The 17,418-nt window shown below is 66.8% G+C and overlaps 2 protein-coding genes across 6 annotated transcripts in view; one reads left to right on the plus strand and one right to left on the minus strand.

The window, feature by feature from the left end:
• Positions 1–778: 778 nt before the first annotated feature.
• Positions 779–6,521, plus strand: SLC19A1 (solute carrier family 19 member 1). 4 transcript variants are annotated; one of them, XM_035331625.1, is made up of 8 exons: positions 1,678–1,843; positions 3,193–3,214; positions 3,285–3,405; positions 3,436–3,625; positions 4,218–4,965; positions 5,180–5,372; positions 5,488–5,629; positions 5,719–6,521. In XM_035331625.1, the coding sequence occupies exons 3-8, from the start codon at positions 3,368–3,370 to the stop codon at positions 5,881–5,883; spliced, it is 1,476 nt and encodes a 491-aa protein (XP_035187516.1). In that variant the 5' UTR covers positions 1,678–1,843; positions 3,193–3,214; positions 3,285–3,367; the 3' UTR covers positions 5,884–6,521. The 4 variants fall into 4 exon arrangements, with proteins under 4 accessions (XP_035187514.1, XP_035187516.1, XP_035187515.1 ...); XM_035331623.1 differs by lacking the exons at positions 1,678–1,843; positions 3,193–3,214 and adding an exon at positions 779–945; XM_035331624.1 differs by lacking the exon at positions 3,193–3,214.
• Positions 6,522–7,494: 973 nt separating this feature from the next.
• Positions 7,495–17,418, minus strand: part of COL18A1 (collagen type XVIII alpha 1 chain) — a 30,903-nt gene continuing 20,979 nt past the window's right edge. For both annotated transcript variants that reach the window (XM_035331621.1, XM_035331620.1), the window contains 39 exons: positions 16,015–16,095; positions 15,872–15,931; positions 15,656–15,794; positions 15,451–15,548; positions 15,327–15,353; positions 15,020–15,199; positions 14,885–14,911; positions 14,733–14,795; positions 14,556–14,642; positions 14,385–14,438; positions 14,162–14,311; positions 14,013–14,075; positions 13,820–13,864; positions 13,187–13,327; positions 13,033–13,104; positions 12,874–12,945; positions 12,725–12,787; positions 12,466–12,501; positions 12,299–12,388; positions 12,127–12,156; positions 12,016–12,042; positions 11,485–11,547; positions 11,322–11,396; positions 11,190–11,225; positions 11,041–11,094; positions 10,758–10,832; positions 10,465–10,536; positions 10,273–10,315; positions 10,096–10,158; positions 9,975–10,018; positions 9,763–9,876; positions 9,470–9,614; positions 9,319–9,392; positions 9,102–9,230; positions 8,972–9,007; positions 8,612–8,881; positions 8,329–8,526; positions 8,055–8,170; positions 7,495–7,796 (listed from right to left, as the gene is read on the minus strand). In XM_035331621.1, coding sequence (XP_035187512.1) covers positions 7,583–7,796; positions 8,055–8,170; positions 8,329–8,526; positions 8,612–8,881; positions 8,972–9,007; positions 9,102–9,230; positions 9,319–9,392; positions 9,470–9,614; positions 9,763–9,876; positions 9,975–10,018; positions 10,096–10,158; positions 10,273–10,315; positions 10,465–10,536; positions 10,758–10,832; positions 11,041–11,094; positions 11,190–11,225; positions 11,322–11,396; positions 11,485–11,547; positions 12,016–12,042; positions 12,127–12,156; positions 12,299–12,388; positions 12,466–12,501; positions 12,725–12,787; positions 12,874–12,945; positions 13,033–13,104; positions 13,187–13,327; positions 13,820–13,864; positions 14,013–14,075; positions 14,162–14,311; positions 14,385–14,438; positions 14,556–14,642; positions 14,733–14,795; positions 14,885–14,911; positions 15,020–15,199; positions 15,327–15,353; positions 15,451–15,548; positions 15,656–15,794; positions 15,872–15,931; positions 16,015–16,095 — 3,426 coding nt within the window. In that variant the 3' untranslated portion in view covers positions 7,495–7,582. The remainder of the gene's footprint in view (positions 7,797–8,054; positions 8,171–8,328; positions 8,527–8,611; positions 8,882–8,971; positions 9,008–9,101; positions 9,231–9,318; positions 9,393–9,469; positions 9,615–9,762; positions 9,877–9,974; positions 10,019–10,095; positions 10,159–10,272; positions 10,316–10,464; positions 10,537–10,757; positions 10,833–11,040; positions 11,095–11,189; positions 11,226–11,321; positions 11,397–11,484; positions 11,548–12,015; positions 12,043–12,126; positions 12,157–12,298; positions 12,389–12,465; positions 12,502–12,724; positions 12,788–12,873; positions 12,946–13,032; positions 13,105–13,186; positions 13,328–13,819; positions 13,865–14,012; positions 14,076–14,161; positions 14,312–14,384; positions 14,439–14,555; positions 14,643–14,732; positions 14,796–14,884; positions 14,912–15,019; positions 15,200–15,326; positions 15,354–15,450; positions 15,549–15,655; positions 15,795–15,871; positions 15,932–16,014; positions 16,096–17,418) is intronic.

Consider the following 17,418-nt stretch of genomic DNA (forward strand, 5'->3'; position numbering starts at 1 on the left):
CAGTTTGGCTGAGAAAAGGAGGGGAAAAAGGTAGACAACTAAATTTAGCAGGGGTTACTGGGATGTCCCCATGGGAGGCCCTTGGGTACAAGGGGGTCTGCCCCAACCCCGCCCCAGGCTGAGTAGCACCAGCAATGCCCAGACTGGGACCCCACTTCGGTGCTGCCAGGCGGGTGCAGGGGTATAAATATTTCAGCAGAGTAGCCGAGGCCTGTCAGGTCGCATTTGCTTCTGGCAGAGTAACTGCGAGGGAAGCGGGCGGGAGGATGCTCTCCAGCTCTCTCTTGCGTCACGTCCCGGGAGAGGGGGCACAGGGGGCCACCAGCCCCGGGTCCTGCTCCTGGGGGTCGCCACCTCCTCCTCGTTTGCCTCTAAGCGTGCTCTTGCCTCCGGGCCCGTTGCAGGGCCACGGTTCGGTCCCTGCTGTGCTGGCACCCGGGTCTCACCCCACTGATGCCCCTGGGGGCTGCTGGGGGCAGACTCGTCCATGTGCCGGGCACCGTGCGGGAGCAGCGCAGGCAGAGCTGTCCCGCAGGCTGGCAATGCGGGGAGCGACGTTTGGGAAATGCCCGTTTCTGCCTTTCTCCGGGTGATGCTACCAGAGATGGGGCTTTGCGCAGAGCCCCGTTTGTAGGGTTGCCGATACGCCGTGCGCAGCCCGGAGGCCACGGCGGGTGGGCGGCACGGCCCGGGTACAGCGCTCGGCGGGGAGGGGATAGCGGAGCCCTCCCCTCCTGCTTCCTCCTCCTCTTCCTCTCTTCTCCTCCTCCCCTTCCTCCTGCCCTCTGCACCCTGGGGCTTGTAGTCCCCTCGCCGCCGCGCACATGGGGCGCGACTACACTTCCTGAGGGACCCCCAAATCCTCCTCCTCCTCCTCCTCCTCTTCCTCTCCCGCTCCGGCGGCAGCGGGCCGGCCCTGCCGCCCCCATGCCCGCCGCCCCGCAGGTACGGCCGAGTACCCCCATCGCCCTCCTCTCCCTCGCGCACCCCAAATCCCCCCGTTATCCAAAGGAGCCCCCCTGCCCCAACGGAGCGCCCCAGAGGGGTTCCCTCGGCGGGGTTTTTTTGGGGAGCTTTCCCCTCTCCCCTTGCGCAGGTCCCCCCGGGCCGTGCCCCCCGCGCCCCCCTTGTCCCCCGGCCAAGGTCACCGGGCGATGACTCGTGCCGGCCCTGCACCTGCGGGCAGAGCCGCTTGGCTCGGGGGAGGGCTCCGGGGGGCTACCGGGGGTCCCCCGAGCCGGGAGCATCCCGCGGGCCCCCTCTGTGCGTGGCGGTGGGGGATGGAGCCGGGGCTGGGGGCTGCGCGGAGCGGTGTCCGTGTGTCCTGCCATCCCGGCGGGGACGGTGACACGGCTGCGAGGGGACCAGCGTCCTCCTGGATGGAGCTCAGCCCCTGCAAGGAGCACCTGCTCCCAGGGGGGAGCAGCCCCGCGGGGTGGGTAGCGGGTGCTGGAGGCGGTGGCCGGCCACATCCACAGCCCAGCGCCGTGACGAGCCCGAGCCGGGGCAGAGTCCAGGCTGGCCGGGCGCTGGGGACGCGGGGCGGGCGCTGCGGGGGGTTTTGCCACTCGCCCCTTGCCCTCTCCGTCTCCGTCCCGCCGAGTGCGGCGTGGCGCGGGCTCCGGAGGGCTGCGGGTGTTGGAGCGCCGCGCTGCGAGCCCCAGCCCCGCTCCCTGGGCTGCGGGTGCCGGGTGGGCCTTAGGAAACAGCGCTGATCCCTCGAGGAATGGCAGGCGTGCCGCAGCAAGCGAGGGCTTGTCATGCCGCCGGCTTAGTTTTCCTAATTCTGCGTCTGCTTCAGATTAACGGCGTACCCCGGGCTCTGCGTGTGCCCGTGTGAGAGGCAGGTAGGGGCTGTTTGCACAGCTGTGGGGTCTGGGCACGATGCTGAGCCACCGGCACTGGAAACCCCCAGGAACGCGGCTGACAGGCGAGTCCCGGTGCCGATGTCGGGACCTCTCCAGCGGGGCAAGCCCCGGCCTCGCTGCGCAGGGCGGCACGGGCTGGGACGGGCTGCGGGCCCGCGGGTGTTTGGGGCCAGGGTGTTTCAGCAGCCACGGTCGGTCGTTCCACAATTCGCAGGTCATCGGGTTTGTAGACCTTGGTCCAGTGGCATGTGGGTTTTATCGCGCGATGAGTGCTGCCGGTGAGGCGTGGGAGGGAGGGAGAGGTGCTGCGAGGGCACGGGGGCGTGGGGCTGGCTCCGGCTGAGCACGGTGTCTGCTGGGGGGGCGAGGAGGGGAAAGGAACCTCACCCCCCCCCCCCCCGGTAGCTGCAGGCCCCTCATCTTTTTCGGTTTGGCTCATCTCCTCCCTTGTCTGGGTTTGAAAGGCCGGAAGGAAGGGGAACCACAGGTGTTTGTGGTGAAGATGAATAAGTAGCAAAATCCCATGTCTGGGAAGACAAAAGCAGGCAGGGAAGGGGCGTTTTGGGGTTGGGGGTGTTACAGGAGGGCAGTGGGGAGCTGTGGGGCCGTATGGGATGAAGCGAGTGGGCTCGTTGGGGACAGACTGGCTGGGAAAGCAGCTCCTGGACGTGCTTTCCAACAGCCTGAACACTCGTCCAGGGCCCTGCCTCCCCCAGCCCCATCCCGTGACCGCTAATCGGGCCTCCTGCCTTCCCACTGCCAGATTCAGGGATTTGAGCATTTAATCCTCCATCAGACCGTGAACCTCGTGACAGCCCCAGGGCATTTCTCGCTTCTCCCTGGCCGCTGCCGATGGCCTGAGCATCGCACCCTGGCGTGCCTGCAGGCACCGCGCGCGGCAGGGGATGCCGCCTGCCTCCGGCGCCTCTAAAGCCCCAGCTAACGCACAGCACGGGCAGCCCCGTGCCGGGCACACGTTAACGCACTTATTTTGTGCTTGGCTGGGGCTGGCACTGCCCATTCTGTGCCTCTGAGCCTGGCGCTCGGCCGTCTTGCCCTCCCCAGCCCCTGGGAAAATGTGCTGAGCAGCTCGGCCCAAAGGGGAGCTTTGCTCTGGGGAGGGGGCAAACCCCCCCTGTCTTTAAAACAGGAGAGAAGGGAGGTGGTGTGGGTGGGGGAGGACGGGCAGCCCCACTGCGGAGCAGCGCGACGCGTGCATCCGTCAGATCTTTATGCGTGCTTTGAAAACACCGCCTGAATGGGAGGGCCTCCTCCTGCAAAAATAAAGGGTTTTTTTGATCTCTGCGGGCTCCCGTTGTTTGAAGAACATTTCCCGGGGAGATAAGGTAGTGCTATTTATTTGCGTTACTATTACGGAGGAGTTTGATCCCGTGCCAAAGGCTGCTCTCTCCCCAGAAGCTGCGGCGGCGTGTCCTTCGATGTGCCGAGGAGTGCGTGCGGCCGGAGAGGAGCAGCCTGGCGCGGCAGCGCCCGCCTAGATGACAGTGCCGGGGCGAGAGCTGCCGTCCCACCGCAGAGCAGCCCGGGCCGCCGCCGCTGCTGCCGCCGCCACCACCGCCGCCATGCCCAAGCAGGATGACAGCAAGAAGCTGCCCTCGGAGATGGCGCCGGACCAGCGCTGGAAGCTGCAGGTCTTCTACCTGTGCTTCTACGGGTTCATGACGCAGATCCGGCCCGGGGAGAGCTTCATCACCCCCTACCTGCTGGAGCCCGACAAGAACTTCACACGGGAGGAGGTGAGTTGTGCTTCTCCCCCCAGCGCACCCCTTTTCGGCCATGGGCACCCAGGGGCTAGGCAGAGCATCCCCCCAGCTGACCGGGGTGCCGAGGACATCCCACGGCAGCTGTCAGCCCCATGCTCGAGCTGTGCTGTTGGAGAATGCCCGGTGGTATAGGGTTGGGTGGCTGCTCTCCCCCCGCACGCCTGGAAAGAGCTTTTTGGGTGCAAGGAGCTTGGCAGGGCAGGAGCCGAGGCACTGCGGGGCTGGGTGTCCCCCCACCGTGCCAGCTGGGGGTGGGGGGGACCCCAAGGTGCATGGTCAGGGAGGGGGCAGCGCCGGGGCCTCTGGCAGCGAGGGGGTTAGGCCAGGATCCCCCCTGCCAAGCGGTGCTGGCCCCACTCCCAGCCGCCGTGGGAACACCGTGTTCCTGGCGCTGCAGGGGGCCGGGTCTCAGCCCAGCCCCTGGCTGAGCGCACAGGGGCCAAATTCCTGCTGAGGAGGGGCCCCAGCCCCGCACTTGTCCTCCGGGCCGGCGGCACCCACCGGGGCCACGTCCCCTGCCCGGTGGCGCTGCGCCCCACGCTCAGCCTCCCTCCGCGTGTCGCAGGTGACCAACGTGATCACGCCGGTGCTGAGCTACTCCTACATGGCGGTGCTGGTGCCCATCTTCCTGCTGACGGACTACCTGCGCTACAAGCCGGTGCTGGTGCTGCAGAGCCTGAGCCACATCTCCATCTGGCTGCTGCTGGTGCTGGGCACCTCCGTCCTGGCCATGCAGCTGATGGAGTTCTTCTACGGCGTCACCATGGCCGCCCGCATCGCCTACTCCTCCTACATCTTCTCCCTCGTCGCCCCATCCCGCTACCAGCGCATGGCCAGCTACTCCCGCTCCGCCGTCCTCCTGGGCGTCTTCACCAGCTCGGTGCTGGGGCAGCTCTGCGTCACGCTGGGCGGCGTCCGCTTCCTCACCCTCAACTATGTCTCCCTGGGCTTCGTCACCTTCAGCTTCCTCCTCACCCTCTTCCTGGAGCGGCCCAAGCGCAGCCTCTTCTTCAAACGGCCCGAGGGGGCTTGCAACGGGGCTGCGCCCACCGAGCTGGACAAGATGGCCGGGGGGGACGGCGGCGGGGCGGCGGGGGGCTGGCGGGACATGGTGCTGTGCCGCATGCTGCGGGAGGTGTGCGCCCTGGCCAAGCAGTCCCAGCTCCAGCTCTGGTCCTGCTGGTGGGTCTTCAACTCGGCCGGCTACTACTTGGTGCTGTACTACGTGCAGATCCTCTGGAATGAGATCTACCCGGCCAAGGACAACCGCCGGGTGTACAACGGCGGGGTGGACGCCGCCTCCACGCTGCTGGGTATGCTGTCCTCTTGGGGATACTGGGGCTGGGGGGGGACATGGGGTGGGAGCACCCTCATCCTGCTGCATCCCCTGGGGAAGGTGGTCTTAACACTGCTTTATGCAGTGTAGTACCGGGGAGGTGGCAGCGGTAGGCTTGAGAGCACGACGCGGCAGCAGCATCCTTTGCGGGTGGGAGCTCACGGTGTCCCTTGTGCGTGTCCCCCCACCAGGGGCCATCGCCTCCTTTGTGGCCGGCCATGTGAAGATCCGCTGGGCACTGTGGTCGGCGCTGGTGATCGGGTTGGTGACGGCCGTCCAGGCGGGGCTGCTGATGCTCATGAATACCACCAGCAACATCTGGCTGTGCTACGCTGCCTACGTCTTCTTCCGTGGCTCCTACCAGTTCCTGGTGCCCATCGCCATGTGCGTGGTACCCCGACCCCTCCTGGGAGGGTTTTGGGGTGCGTGGGGGGCCGGCTCTTGCTGCCACCTCCCACTGGTGGCCGGGCCAGCGCTCACTGCCCTCCGCATCTCCCAGTTTCCAGATTGCTGCCTCCCTTTCCAAAGAGCTCTGCGCACTCGTCTTTGGGGTCAACACCTTCTTTGGTACGGTGCTGAAGACCATCATCACCATCATCGTGGCCGACAAGAGGGGCTTGGGCCTCTCCGTGCATCCCCAGGTAGGGCACTGCAGGGGGCAGGGGTCCCATGGCGGGGGAGGAGGGGCGCAGGAGGCTTGGGGCTCGCTGCAGGTGCCGCTCTCTTGCAGTTCTATGTGTACTTTGGCTACTTCACACTGCTGGCAGCAGCCTACCTGATAGTGGCCATCGTCGTGGGCATCCGGCACAGCTGCCGCGCGCAGCCACCAGAGCCGGTCCCCGCCACGGCTCTGGTGCAGGAGAAGAGCCCGGAGGCAGATGCCACGGAAGCCTGAGCGTCAGCACCCAGCCAGGCAGGACGGATGGAGAGATGTATGGACAGACGGACGGACGGGCTCCCTTGGCATGGCGCCTGGCCCTGGCAGCGGGTCATGGCTCGGTAAATGAGTGTCACCACCACCAGCGTGTGCTTCGCCTCCCACTGCGCTGGTGGTCCTGGGGATGCAGGGACCCACCTTCTGCCCCAGCTGGGGCCGGGGGCTGTGCTGCCCAGAGCTGGGTGCAGAGGAGGATGCTGGCATAGTGCAGAGCCAGCAACAAGCCCCGAGGTTTGTTCTTCCCACCTCTTCTTGAGGCCCCAAACACGACCAGAGCAGAGGCAGAGTGCCCGCAGCAGCACCACCAGGTACCACGCGAGGGGAGCGGTGGGGGTCCAGGGGGTCCCGGGCACCAGCTCCCCATCGTCCTGCAGAGCTGTGTGGAGCCAGGCTACAAGAGGATAACGTTTCTTTATTCAGTGCCTTTAGAAAATGGTTTATGGGACACAACGGACAAAAAATATAAAGATCCACAGGCTTTAAATTGCATTAATTACACAAAATACAGTAGACTGTAAGAAATAGAGGCCGTGTGACTCACACAGCTTTTATGGTAATAATTTCCATACAATAATAAAAAGCTAGTTACAGATTTATCTTTTTTTTTTTTTTCCTTTCTTTCTTTTTTTTTTTTAGCACCTTGGATTTGCCCACACCAAAGCAAACTGGCTTTGCTCCGCCTCAGCCCCCCCGGGTGCAACACCGGTGGCCTGGCGGGTGCTCGCGGTGTTTGGCCTCGGTACCACATGTGGTCAACACGCACACACACGCAAACGCATGTAAACACAGGCCAAGGGCACGCCGGGCTGCCCCGCTGCTGCCCCGGCTGGGGGGCTGCCCCGTGGCCCCGTGCACCCCCCGGCCCCTGCTGACCTGTGCCGAAAGCCGGAGGCAGCCGGGGCAGGGGCACGGGCGCAGCCAGCAGTCCCAAGGGCGCATGGAGGGGACGGGACCCTGGCCCTGTGCAGGGGTGGCAGTGGGGAGGGGGCCCGGAGGGGAGCTTTGGGGGAGATATTGGGGACCAGACCCCCAGGGTTCACCTCGTGCCCGGTGAGGAATGGGCGATAGAGGTGAGGATGATGAGGTGCGGAGCTGCCTGGCAAGGACCTTACCAGGGGAGGATGGAGACTGCAGAAGAAGAACAGTTGCTGGGAAGCCGCACCTCTGCCAGGGGACAGCCCCTCGCCTGGGGAGGGGACGTCTGGGGTCCTCCTTGGGCTGGCAGGAGATGCCACAGCTCCGGCAATGCAGCTCCTGGTGAGGACGGTGTGGGGCTGGGGGGCTCAGCCCCCCCCACCCCAGGCTTCCCAGCAAGGCACACAGCACGGCATCTCCGAAACCTCCCTACAGCGTATCCTCCCCACCCAGCCTCCCCAAAAAGAGCATCTGGGCAGGGAGGAGCAGCGGGCGGTTGACACAAGGATACAGCTGCAGTGGTTAAACACCAGGGGTTAGAAGAGAAGTGGTGTACGAGAGGAGGAAGAGGAAGGCAGCCAGCCCATGGCTGCCCTGATCAGCAGGGGTGGAGGCGAGCGCCCGCCGGGCCGGGGCAGCGGCGATGGCGATACTCTTTGGCTTTAGGTCTGGGGGGTGAAGGCAGGAGCGTGGCGGGGAGCAGCCCCTCCCCAGGGAGGCGTGCAGCGCTCGGCGAGCAGGGTCATTTTTTGGCAGCGGTCATGAAGCTGTTCTCGATGCAGAGGACGATGAAGGCGTGCTGGCAACTGCTGGCCGCCTGCTCCAGGAGCTTGCCCGAGCTCAGCGAGGAGGCCTGCCCGCTGGTGCCGCGCTCCTCCGTCCGCCACGCCTCGCAGTAGCTCTCAGGCAGGCGTCGGCCCTTGGCGTCCGAGCCATGCCAGACGCTCTTCTGCGGCCTGGAAGGCAGAGGGGGGTGAGGCTGCTGCAGCTGGAGCCGGTCCCCAGCCTCAGAGCCAGGACCCCAGCCAGTCCCTGTGGGGACGGCCGCAGTGGGATGCGGCACGGGGTGTCTGGTGCCCAGGGGTGGCTGCAGTGGGATGCAGCATGCGGTACCCAGTGCCTGCTCCAAACCCTCTCTGCCGCCCTGCCTGCCTGCCTGCAGCGGGTGATGGCTGCATCCCGCACTGTGCCAGCAGCCCCATCCCTGCACTCACCATGCCGAATCCCGCAGGACGTCCCGGCCATCGAAGGAGAGGATGCGGGCATCAGCCCGCAGCGGGGCCTCGCTGCCGGTGAAGAGAGCCTCCCAGTTACTGAAGAGCACCTCGTCCTGGGGGGCAGAATTGGGGGTCAGCCCATCCCAGGACCTCCGCAGCCCCGACCCCTGGCTCCCAGCAGCCCCATGCTGGGATGCTCTGTGGCGCCACGTAGGAGGGACGTGGCACAGGGGATGTGGCGAGGGGCTTCGGGAAGGGGTCGGGGCTGTACCCGGAGGTTAACGATGGGCACGGTGGCACGGTCGGCCCTGCGCACGATGCTGTACAGGTCCTGCAGGCGGGAGGAGAGGAAGGCGCGGAAGGTGCCGGCCAGCCCGACCTGCCGGGCCTGCTGGAAGCACTGGAAGTCGGCGCCCCGGATGCCGCGCATGCCGCCGCTCAGCGGCGTGTTCAGGGCCACTAGGTGCAGCTGCAAGGGGGACAAGCAGGCATGAGGGACACCACGTCCAGTCCCATCGCCTCCCAGCCCGGGGCGTGGGACCGGCAGCACTCACAGCAGGCTGGAAATCCTGGTGCACGTGGGCGGCCACGGGGGCCGGATCCGGCCGGCGCTGGATGTAGTAGCTGTTGAGGAGCTCGTGCTGCTGCAGCAGGGGCGGCTGGGGCAGGCGGTGCTGGTTGGCCACCACTTCGTCCCCGCGCCATGACCGGGCGGTGGGCGGGGGGCTATGGTTGTGCAGGGGGTGCAGGGGCCCGCGGGGCTGGAGGGGGTGCTGGGACCCCCCGTAGTGGACGCTGGGCGGCTTGTCGTACACCTCGTTGTCCTGGGCAGGGAGGGACGGAGCGCTCAGGGGCTGTGCTGCCCCCAGACCCCAGCATGGGGGATGTGGTGGGGACAGGGACAGGGGACTCACCAGTGCCGAGCTGGGGACCAGGGTGTGCTCCTCCAGCTGCAAGGACACAACACATGAGCGCACAGCCACCCCCACCGCATGAGCACCCAAGCATCCCCCTGAGCACGGTGCCAGCCGTCCCCCGACTCACCAGGACCCTGCGGAAGCCCCCGCGCAGGCGGACGTAGAGCTCCTGCCGGTCGGCCAGGAAGACGAGCCCCCCCTCGGGCAGCTCGTGCGCGGCACTCAGCATGGCCTGGTAGGTGGGCAGGGCGCGCAGCTGCGGGCACAACGCACCGGGCGCTCAGATGGCTCGGATGGCCAGCCCCTGCCTGCTGCCACCCGCCCCAAGCAGAGCCCCCACTCACCCCCAGGGACGTCCCGCTGGTGCCCGGCGGTCCAGGGGGTCCCGGCGGTCCGGGGGGGCCGGGGATGCTGATAGCTGGGGGAAAGAGAGGTGAGATGGGGATGGGCTGCCCCATCCTTGGGTGTGGGCAGGGGCGTGGGGCAGGCACTCACCTGGTCTGTGGGGGCCTGGGAAGGAGGGTGGCCCGGGGGGTCCAGGAGGGCCAGGAGGGCCCTGACGCCCCTCGTATCCAATGCCGGGGGGTCCCTGTGGTCCGGGAGGCCCTGGTGGCCCGACGATGCTGTCCCCCTTGGGACCCTAGGTGGTGCGAGAGAGCATCCCTGAAGCAAAGCAGCCGGGGGTGCCGCCCCCACAGTGCAGTGCCCAGAGCCTTGCTGCTCCCTGTGCCGTGGGGCACTGCCCAGCCTGGTGCAGGGCACTCACCGGCAGGACGTGGGGTACTCACCGGCAGGCCCGGGTAGCCCTGGGGCCCTGGTGGCCCCATGACACTGGGGCCATACAGTGCGGTGCCGCCCGGCTCGCCCTTCTCGCCCTTGGGACCTGCCTCCCCCTTGTCACCCTGTGGGACAGCGTGTCCTTAGGACGAGTGGCCGGGGAACAGCCCACAGCCCCGAATGGCTGGGGACCCCAGCAGCGGGCACGGGGAGAAGGCCTTACCCGCAGGCTGGCGCCGAAGCGGCTCAGGTCGTAGGGGAACTGGCCTGGGGAGACAGAGAGCAGCGGCGGTGTGGGCACGAGCTGCCTGCCACCCCTCTGCCCGGGGGGATGTGTCACTCACCTGGGGGCCCTGGCGCACCCACGTCTCCTTTCTCTCCCTTTTGCCCTGGAAACTGGTGGAAACCTGCCAAGAGCACAAGGGCGATGCCGTCTCAGAGGACGTCTCAGAGCATCGAGGCCACTGCCCTGACAGAGGGACGCTTTGCTGGGAGGTGCTGGGGTGCAGACACCCCCTTACCTGGGAAGGCCGGCAGTGCAGGACGGCTGGCGTCGCTGAAAGCCTGCGGGGATGCAGAGAAAGCAGCTGCAGGGACAGCCACCTCCCTGCCAGCGTGTCCCCTCCGTGTGACAACGGGATAGGGGTGGCGAGCGCCGAGCCCATGGCACAGTGAGCCGGCCCCCGCCGTGTGGTTACGGTGGCACTACTCACATTGTTGCTGTCATAGACTACGCTGCCAGGAGGCCCAGGAGGGCCGGGGGGACCTGGGGGACCAGGGGGACCCTGTGGGAGGAGAGAAGACACATCAGGGCCCTGCAAAGCAGGCAGTGCAACAGGTCCCCGCTCCGGGCTGCGGCTGTGCCCTGCAGCACCCAGCAGCCCAGCAGGGGCAGGGACAGCGGCTCAGGCATGCGTGTGCCCGCTGCTGGAGGGACGCAGCCCCCCAGCCAGCCTCTCGGTCCCCTCTCCCCCCACAGCCCCTGTGCCAGCCCAGCCGCGCTCACCCGCAGGCTCAGCATGCCGCTGATGTCGGCCGGGTCGCCCTTCTCGCCCTTCAGCCCGTTCATGCCGGGACGCCCCTGCGGACGAGCAGCAAAACATCAGCCTTGTCCCTGTCCCCGTCCCCGTCCTGGGGTTGCTGGTGCCCCTGCCCTTGAGGCGCTTCCTTCCGAGCCCACCACCCCCTGCAGAAGTGACGGGGAGCGGGCCGGGGGTGTTTTGGGGTGACCAAGGTAGAGGAGGCGGTGGCCCAGAGGCAGGGACAAACAAACCAGGAGCGGGTCTTACAGGTCTGCCTGGAAAGCCAATTTCTCCCTTCAGCCCTGCTCGTCCGTGGGGGCCCTGGAGCAAGAGGAGAGAGGACAGGAGTGTTCAGAGCTGCGGGAGGAGCCCCTTCCCTCCCACAGGGCACGAGGAGGACGGCGGCGCTGACTTACAGACGGGCCCATGGGTCCCCGCAGCCCTGGCTCCCCCTGTGGACAGCAGACAGGGAATTATCACTGCCCCAGGAGCACCCGGCACCGCGCTGCGGCACAGGGACGCGCCTGGCCCCTCAGCAGCACACCCACCTTTTCTCCTTTCACATTAGCAGCAACGATGGTCCCGTCGGGGCTAATGATGACACCGGGCTCTCCCTTCTCTCCCTGCAAGAAAGCAGGAGGCATGAGGGGAGATGGATGGACCGGCACCAATGCCAGGGCTCAAGAGGGATGGGGGAATGCAAACCATTACCTTCAGCCCTGGGGAGCCCTGCAAGCCAGGCGAGCCCTGGTCCCCTTTTGGTCCCACCGGGCCCTGCACGGAGAAGCAGGGGGCATCAGCCACCAGAAGCAGACCCGACCCAGCGACGGCTGTTCCTGCCCTGCCACCTCCACGCCTGCCTCCCCCATAATGCTGGAGCTCAGCCCGGGGTGTGCCGTGGGGCTCGGCTTGGCTCTGGGACCGCCACACCAAAAGCGTGGCAGGATCGGTAACCAGAGGTTTGGAACAAACGCCTGGCAAGGAGGGCTGGTCAGGCTCATGCCAGCAGGCTGCCAGCCATCAGTCCCTCACTGTGCCCTCAAGCTCGCATGAATTTTGGCTCTCAGCTTCTCTGCTGGCTGACAGTTCCCCTCCGGCAGGGCCTATTTCCATTCATCTGCCTTACTCCCTGAGGGACGAGTTGGGCGAATGCTTCCCCGACCGCTCCCCTGGGTGCTTGCCCCAGCCCCAGCTGGCCCCCGGGGGCTGCCCCACTGCTGGCTGCGGTGTCCCCCAACTCACCGGGAAGCCGGCGTGGCCCGGCCTGCCCTGCGGGGGGAATGACACAGGTGAGAACAGGCCAGCCATGGAGCCCTCCCAGCACTACGGGCAGCGGGGAGGTGAGGTACCTACCTCCGGGCCCGGCAGAGCGGCCAAAGACCTCTGGAAAAACAGTCAAAATGTTTTTTTTAATGAGACCTTTGCTCTGGAGCCCAGCCTGCAGCATGGGCAGAGCTGCAGGAGAGGTCCCCCTAGTTTTTTTTCTCCCCGGTGTTAGCTCCCCCCAGGCGTGGGAATGACTTACGTCTTCACCCGAGACGTAGACGACCTGTCCGGGGGGGCCAGGCAGGCCGGGGGGGCCGGGCAGCCCCACTCCATCTTGGCCTCGCTCGCCCTGGAAGACGCAAGGGTCAGCGCGCCGGCTGCCAGTCACCAGCCCCATCGGCAGTGCGGCGCCAAGCCCGCACCTACCTTCTCACCGGGGCTGCCTCTGTCGCCTTTGGGTCCCTGCAAGGAGAAGGGAGCGTGGGTGAGCTTCCCGAGAGGCGGCGCCTTCGGGGGACGGGGTGCACTGGGGCAGTGTCCGCCAGCTGATGGGGACGGGGCCGGGAGCAGCGCGAGCATCCCCCGCGTGTGGTGGGCACCGAGCAGAGCAGCGGCTGAAGGCAGGGGGGTTTGGCTGCTGGGAGCGGAGATCTGCACGGAGACGGGGCCGGGGGGATGCTCCTACCTGCGGTCCGGGGAAGCCCTCCAGGCCAGGGCGGCCGTCCACGCCGGGCATGCCAGTGTCCCCCTGGAACAAGCATCGGGACGGGGCGAGATGCAGGCACAGCAACCCCCTGGCATCCCCAAACGCCTCCCCCGGCATCCCGCTCCTACCTTCGGTCCCGGCACACCGGGCTGCCCGGGGCTGCCGACCTCCCCCTTGATCCCCGGCAGTCCTGGCACGCCCTGCAGGACACAGGGACAAGGGGAGGTGAGCACATGGTGGCCAGCATGGTCGGAGGGGAGGGAAGGGGCGCGACGGCCCCATGTTACCTGAGGTCCATCGGGCCCACGCGGTCCAGGGGAGCCGGCGGCGAGTGGCAGCCCCGAGCCCTCCATGTCGGCCTGGGGCAGGAGAAGGGGCTGAGCCGTGCCTGTCCCCCTCCTCCCACCCTGCGCCTTTCCCCTGAACCCTCCTGGCACTTACAAATCCGGCCTCGTACGCCGGCCCCGGTGGCCCCGGTGGTCCCGGGGGGCCTGGCTGCCCTCGGGGTCCGATGGGCCCGGGTAGGCCAGCTAACCCCATCTCTCCCGGGGGACCCACTGGCCCCGTGTCTCCCTTGCTGCCCTGCAAAGAGGAAAGAAGAGGAGGGTGTGGATGGGAGCCCGCAGAGCCCTCCCCACGCAGCAGCCATTCCTCAGCCTGGCTGCCCAGGTCCCTGTGCAATGTGCACAGTGGCCACCAGAGGCTCGTCTAAATTCATAAATGCTTTTTTTAATTTTTTTTTTTTTTCTGTTTTTTCCCTCCACGCTGCCCCAGCAGCAGGGTGAACTCAGCACCGAGCTGGGACACTCGCATGCACCCCTGCGTTGTGTTACATTCCCGTTGCACACTGTCCGTGTGGGCACTCTGCCCGTCCCCGCGTGCCAGGCTCGCAGGCATCCCTCTGGCCCATGGCACCACTTGGGCAGCAGCTCCCTGCGCCCTCAAGCCCCAGCACCGCTCTGCTCTGAGAAGACCCCACGTGCCCGCGGCCCCCATGTCCGTGCACGGGCTGCCCCCAGCACAGCATCCCTGCAAAGGGACCCCCCTGAGAGGAGCCAGCCCCAGGCACGGTACCTTGGGTCCCGGTGCTCCGGGCAGGCCGAGGTCACCCACGTCACCCTGGGGAGGAGGAGAAGAGGGTGTGAAGGGCAGCAAGCTGGTGATCCCCAGCCCAGGGCTCGCTGGGTCTGGAGGGAGCCAGGGCCTCCGGAGATGTGCCAGAGGATGGAGCAGAGACATCCTGGGTCATGGGATGGAGGACACTCACCCGCTCTCCCTTGGGCCCTGGTGGCCCAGGCATCCCGTCTTTTCCAGGAGGACCTTGAGGACCCTGCAAGATGCCCAGGAGGTGGCTTCAGCATGGGGCCAACGCAGGGCGGCCCTGGGATGGCTCCCCCTTGGCCACCCCACACCTACCTCCAGCCCCGGGGACCCGGGGACCCCATCTCTGCCGGGCAGCCCCGGTGGTCCTGGCAGGTCTGTGCTGTTCATCCCAAACCGGCCCGGCTCCCCTGGCAAGCCCGGCACGCCAGGGGGCCCTGGAGGACCGGGTGGCCCCCGCGGGCCCTGTAAGAGAAGAAGGGGACGATGGCCAAAGGCGTCCCTTGCTCCCTGCCCCGAGGAGGGGTCCCGCACTCACCCGCACGGTCTCCAGGTCACCGCCAAACCCGGAGCCCTCCATGTCGATGAACGTCTGGGGGAGAAGCGCCAGGGAAACACTGGGACCAGGGTGCCCAGCAGAGCAGGGGTGCTGCCCCAAGGCATGCCCACGCCATGCCCCACAGCCACCCCACATCCCGCGGGCACCTACCAGCCTGTCCTGCTTGGAGGAGGGTCCCGGTGGTCCTGGGGGACCTGGCAGTCCTGGGGGGCCCCTTGGCCCCACACCGGGGTCACCCTGGGATGGAGGAGAGAGCGTGGTTTGCAAGCACAGCCTGGCCACCCACTACAGCACGGGCACGGGCACAGCACCCGCACGGTCACTCACCTTCTCCCCCTTCAGCCCAGGCTCTCCTGGTGTGCCGGGGAACCCCTGGGGCCCCATCACGCCCTGCAAAGGGGGGCAGAGGGTGGGCGTCAGCAGCTGGCGAGGTGCAGGGGCGGCCATCCCACGCAGCACCCCTCTGCCCCCCTACTTACAGGTTTGCCGTCCTCGCCAGGATCGCCCTAGGGATGGCAATGAGGAGAGATCAGTGGGGTGCACAGGGGAAAAGGGGGAGCAGCCCCACCCCTGCGCCCAGGAGAGGGGCTGCCTGACTTGGGGACTCAACTCACAGGCTCACCGTCCCTGCCAGGGGCCCCTTCCTTCCCCGGCAGCCCCGGGGGGCCGGTGGGGCCGGGGGGGCCGGTGACTGGCTCCAGCACTGCACCATCGGTGTGCCGCGAGGGAGGGCCGGGCTCTCCGGGCTCACCTTTCTGGCCCTTGGAGCCGGGATAGCCAAAGCCAGCACTGCCCTGGGGAATAGAGGGAAAGGCGTCTGCCCGTGCCCAGCAGCACGGCCCCTCTGCCCCCTGGGGCTCACAGCCGGCACGGGCACAGCTTCGCCCTGCAGCACTGCCCAGCTCCCCCAGCAATGCTCACCTTGGTGCCCAGTTCACCTTTTTGCCCCTGCAGGACAGAAACGGAGACGGATGGGTGTCAAACGTGGACACATGGCTGCAAACCAGCGGGACAGGCAGCCCCCAGCAGCACCTCTGTCACCCACCTTCTCGCCCTTGGTGCTGCCCGTCCCCAGGACGCCACCGGTCCCCGAGTCCCCTTTCAGGCCACGTTCGCCTTTCTCCCCTTTTTCTCCTTTGGGGCCAGCGCCTGTGGACACAGGAGAGGGACATGGATGCTCTGGGTGCTGACACCGCTGGGGATGGCCACCCTCCTGTGTCCCCAGTGCCGCTGCGGTGCCCCAGAGTTACCTCCTGCAGGGACCCGCAGCCTCTCCTCCGCTCTGGTCCTCTCTGCCTGCTGTGGGGAGCCTGCACCACTCCTCAAGCCGCTGTCTGCTGCCACGGGCGGGGAGGTGACGGGGACAGCATCCACCAGCCCCGGGACGCCCTGTGCCGGCGACAAGGGGACACCAGCTTTGAGCCTTGCCAACCAGCACATCGCCACCGAGCGCAATGCCAACTCACCCCGTCCTTCCCCGAGGGCTGGCGGCTGTCCTCTGCCCCGCTGCCAAAATCTCCAGATGCCTGCGTTTGCCCAGGGAGAGACAGAGCTGGTCAGCCTGCCGGACGGGGTAGGGTCCCCGAGGCTGTGGCCACCCAATGCTCACCTCGGCGTCGTCCTCCTCCTCCTCGCACTGGTGCTCGGCGGCCCGTGGGTCCCCTCGGAGCTTCAGGTCAGCAATCACACCCTGCAAGACACCGTTGTGGACTGACACGGGGTCCGGCTGCCCTGCCACCACCCTACACAGCCGTTGTGTCCCCAGAGCAGAGGTGGGACATGCCGGCTGCGGGATCCAGTGCCTCCACGCACGACCTTGACCCCAGCCCCTCACACCCCAGCCCTGTGCTGCCGGCAGGGCTCGGATCCCTGCTGCGGACTCCCATCCATGGGAAAAAGCCCTCCAGCACCGGGAGGTCACGGCCGGGCTCCGGGCAGCTGGACAGCAAGGCTTTTTGGGGAGGCTTTTGGATGTGCTCCTTGCTTCCCCATCGCCAGAGCACTCCCTTCCCCAGCTGGCCTTGCTGCCTTGCCTCTCCCCAGCCAGGGATGACGGCCAGCCCCCGTCTGCTGCCATCTGATTTTGTATTTCTTAGGCTAATCCCCACTTCCTTACCATTTATTTGGGGTTTGGAAGCGTCATGCGCATTCAGACCCCTTATTTATACAACAGACCTCCACAAACCCATCCCTAAGGACGTCACCTCCAGAAAAGCCCCCAGAGCTGAGCTACCCGTGCTGCCAGGAGGGCAGCATCCCCATCCTGACCCCGGGGGGCGCGTGGGCTCTGGCCGGACCCTGCAGCTCCGCAGGGCACGAGGCAAAGCCCAGGCTCTCGCTGCTGGGACGGGATGTGGGGATGCTCTGAGCCCAGCAGGGCGGCTGGCAGAAACCCACCCCACCAGGGGAGGCGAGGTCGGAGAGGAGCGGAGCCTTGTCTCTGGGCGAGACACCTAAAATAACACCGGGGCTTGCTGGCAGCACAGCGTGCCGTGTCCGGGAAAGAGGCAGCTCAGGAAGCACGAGGTGTTTAAGACAACAAGAACCGTAGGCAGTCGCGGCGCAGCCAGGCTGCCTGCTATCTATCTATAAATAAAAATATAGAGAACCATAACCAGCCCCCAAACAAACACCACCCGTTTGGCCTCTGAGCTCTTCCCGGGGCTGCCCGGCTCTGTCCCAAGCCTTTCGTCCCCACCAAGCACCAGCACCAAGCCCGCACTATGCTAAATGCACTGCTCCAGGCTGGCCTCTTCTCTGGCATCCCGCTGCGGCCAAGCCCTCCATCTGCAGGATTTATTTGGCCCTGTTGGCTGCAGGAACATGGGCTGGGCATCATGAGGCAGTCAGATGCCCCGCGGACACCCCGGGGGCCGGCCTCAGCCTCAGCCTCCCCTTCCTTGTGGCTGGCAGGAGGGCTGCTCTGCGGGCTGCCTCCTCCCCGAGGCAGAGACATCACCTGCTAGGAAGGCACGAGTGCGCTCTGCTCTGGGTTTTTCTTCCACACTCACCT

The sequence above is a fragment of the Oxyura jamaicensis genome, chromosome 7 (genome assembly GCF_011077185.1).
Source record: "Oxyura jamaicensis isolate SHBP4307 breed ruddy duck chromosome 7, BPBGC_Ojam_1.0, whole genome shotgun sequence".
In the NCBI taxonomy this organism is placed as follows: Eukaryota; Metazoa; Chordata; class Aves; order Anseriformes; family Anatidae; genus Oxyura; species Oxyura jamaicensis.

Coding starts and splice junctions, on each gene's coding strand:
- SLC19A1 (XM_035331623.1), top strand. CDS start 3,368: ATGACAGTGCCGGGGCGAGAGCTGCCGTCCCACCGCAG. Junction 3,626..4,217: donor AGAACTTCACACGGGAGGAG/GTGAGTTGTGCT, acceptor CGCGTGTCGCAG/GTGACCAACGTGATCACGCC. Junction 4,966..5,179: donor CGCCGCCTCCACGCTGCTGG/GTATGCTGTCCT, acceptor TCCCCCCACCAG/GGGCCATCGCCTCCTTTGTG.